The sequence below is a fragment of the Colobus angolensis genome, unplaced genomic scaffold (genome assembly GCF_000951035.1).
Source record: "Colobus angolensis palliatus isolate OR3802 unplaced genomic scaffold, Cang.pa_1.0 Scaffold267, whole genome shotgun sequence".
Taxonomy (NCBI): Eukaryota; Metazoa; Chordata; class Mammalia; order Primates; family Cercopithecidae; genus Colobus; species Colobus angolensis.
The window spans coordinates 742,817-745,565 of record NW_012115899.1 but is presented as its reverse complement, the minus strand read 5'-3'; the positions used below and the strand labels follow the sequence as shown (position 1 = coordinate 745,565).

The 2,749-nt window shown below is 46.9% G+C and overlaps 1 protein-coding gene across 1 annotated transcript in view; it reads right to left on the bottom strand.

Moving 5' to 3' along the window:
• ITGAE (integrin, alpha E (antigen CD103, human mucosal lymphocyte antigen 1; alpha polypeptide)) overlaps positions 1-2,749 on the bottom strand; it is a 92,905-nt gene that overhangs the window by 11,363 nt on the left and 78,793 nt on the right. The window contains exon 29 of the mRNA XM_011947507.1: positions 437-532. Within this exon, the coding sequence (XP_011802897.1) occupies positions 437-532 (96 nt within the window). The remainder of the gene's footprint in view (positions 1-436; positions 533-2,749) is intronic.

The following is a 2,749-nucleotide window of genomic DNA, read 5'->3' as shown; positions in this document are numbered from 1 at the left end:
CTACTTTTTGTATTGTTAGTACAGACAGGGTTTCACCATGTTTCACCATGTTGGCCAGGCTGGTCTTGGCCTCATCTCAAGTGATCCACCTGCCTCGGCCTCCCAAAGTGCTGGGATTACAGTGTGAGCCACCAATGCCTGGCTGGAAATTTTTTTTTTAAATCAACACGTTTTCAAATCAAAGGATATAATGCAGATTCCAGCCTAGTTATTTCAATTCAGAACTTCTCAGCTTACACCTCTTAATTGCCTTATTTCATAGGCAAAAAACTGGCAGAAGCTGACTCACTCAAGGTCACAAAGGCAGTGATGGCAGAGCCAAGATCAGAAGTGTTAAGGCTGAAAACACGAAGAGGGCAACAGAATGTCTGTGGAGGCACTTAAAGGTTAGGCACGATTTTCCTTGGGCACTACTCAGAAGTCAGCCAGGAATTACCTTAGTTCTGTGGTTCTCTGCATTCAGTCCCTCATATAGAGATTTGTTGAAAGATATTTCACCAAGGATCTGCAGTTCAGTTACATCTTTTAGTAACTAGAAGATGGGGAAAGAAAGGAGAGAAACAAAACGTATTTAGACATGAACTCACCGTGTTTGAGTGGCCCGCACCACCTTTCCCTTTAAAGGTATTCCTGGGCTTAGTTAACGGCCCCAACGTACACAACACTACACAAAGTTACCCAAACAAGACATCTGCAGTTATTCTCCAACTTCCTTTTTTTTTTTTTTGAGACGGAGTCTTGCTCTTTCGCCCAGGCTGGAGTGAAGTGAAGTGCCGCGGTCTCGGCTCACTGCAACCTCCGACCCCCCAGGTTCGAGGGATTCTCCTGCCTTAGCCTCCCAGTAGCTGGGATTATAGGCGTGAGTCACCACGCCCAGCTAATTTTTGTATTTTTAGCAGAGATGGGGTTTTGCCATGTTGGCCAGGCTGGTCTCAAACTCCTGACCTCAGATGATCTACTCACCTCGGCCTCCCAAAGTGCTGGGATTACAGGCATGAGCCACCACGCCTGGCCTTTTCTTCTTTTCCCTTGTGCCATCCAAAGTCAGCTCTTGACTGACTGACTTGTTTTTGAGACAGGATCTTGCGCTGTCACCCAGGCTGGAGTGCAAAGGTATGATCAAGGGTCACCATAGCCTCAACCTTCCAGGCTCAAGTGATCCTCCCACCTCAGTCTCCCAAGCAGCTAGGACTACAGGCACACCCCACCGCACTGGGCTAATTTTTGTATTTTTTGTAGAGATGTTAAATTTTTATTTATTTATTTATTTATTTATTTGAGACTGAGTCTCGCGCTATCATTGAGACTGGAGTGCAGAGGCACGATCTCGGCTCACTGCAACCTCTACCTCCCAGGTTCAGGCGATTCTTGTGCCTCAACCTCCCAAGTAGGTGGAATTACAGGCACCCACCATCACGCCCGGCTAATTTTTGTATTTTTAGTAGAGACAGGGTTTCACCTGTCTTTACCATGTTGGCCAGGCTGGTCTCAAACTCCTGGGCTCAAGCAATCCACCCACATTAGCCTCCCACAGTGCTAAGATTACAGGCATGAGTCACCACACTCAGCTTACTCATTTTATTTAATGTAAGCGTTTCTTCCTTTTTTTTTTTTTTTTTTTTTTGAGACAAGGTCTCACTCTGTTATCCAGACTGGAATGCAGTGGCTCAATCATAGCCCACTGAAGCTTCAAATTCCGGGGCTCAAACGATCCTCCTGCCTCAGCCTCCCAAGTAGCTGGGACTACAGGCATGAGCCACCATGCCTGGCTAATTTTTTATTTATTTTTTTTAAGAGATGGGGTTTCACTTTGCTGCCCAGGTTGATCTTGAACTCCTGGCCTCAAGCAATCCTCCCGCCTCAGCCTGCCAAAGTGTTAGGATTACAGATGTGAGCCACCACACTCACAATTCTTTTTTTAACTTCATCTTGTATCTGTCCCTTTCTTTCCCACCCCCATTGCTACTTCTTCAGTTGAGACCTCACGAATGTCACCTGGATCACTGCAAGACATTACACTTGATCACTAATTCCCACTTTAGAATAAGTGATCAGGGAAGGTCTCTCTAAGAAAATAACACCTGAGGCTGGGCACGGTGGCTCACGCCTGTAATCCCAGCACTTTGGGAGGCCGAGGTGGGCGGATCACCTGAGGTTGGGAGTTCAAGACCAGCCTGACCAACATGATGAAACCCCATCTCTACTAAAAATACAAAATTAGCCGGGCGTGGCGGCACATACCTGTAATCCCAGCTACTCGGGAGACTGAGGCAGGAGAATCACTTGATCCTGGGAGGTGGAGCTTGCAGTGAACCAAGACGGTGCCGTCACACAGTAAGAGCGAAACTCCGTCTCAAAGAAAGAAAGAAAGAAAGAAAGAAAGAAAAGAGGGCAGGGCAGGGCAAAGAAAAGAAAAGAAAAGAACACCTGAGCTAAATTTAAGAAGAAACCACCTCCATGAGGACCTAGGGGAGGAGCAGTGTTAAGCAAAGGAACAGCAAGTACAAAGTCTTATGCCCAGAATAATACTGTACTGGCAAGCTAGAAGAATAGGACAGAATAACCTGATTATAAAAGGGGCAGTGGGCCGGGCGCAGTGGCTCACGCCTATAATCTCAGCACTTTGGGAGGCTGAGACGGGTGGATCACGAGGTCAGGAGATCGAGACCATCCTGGCTAACACGGTGAAACGCCGTATCCACTAAAAAAAAAAATACAAAAAATTAGCCAGGCGTAGTGGTGGGCGCCC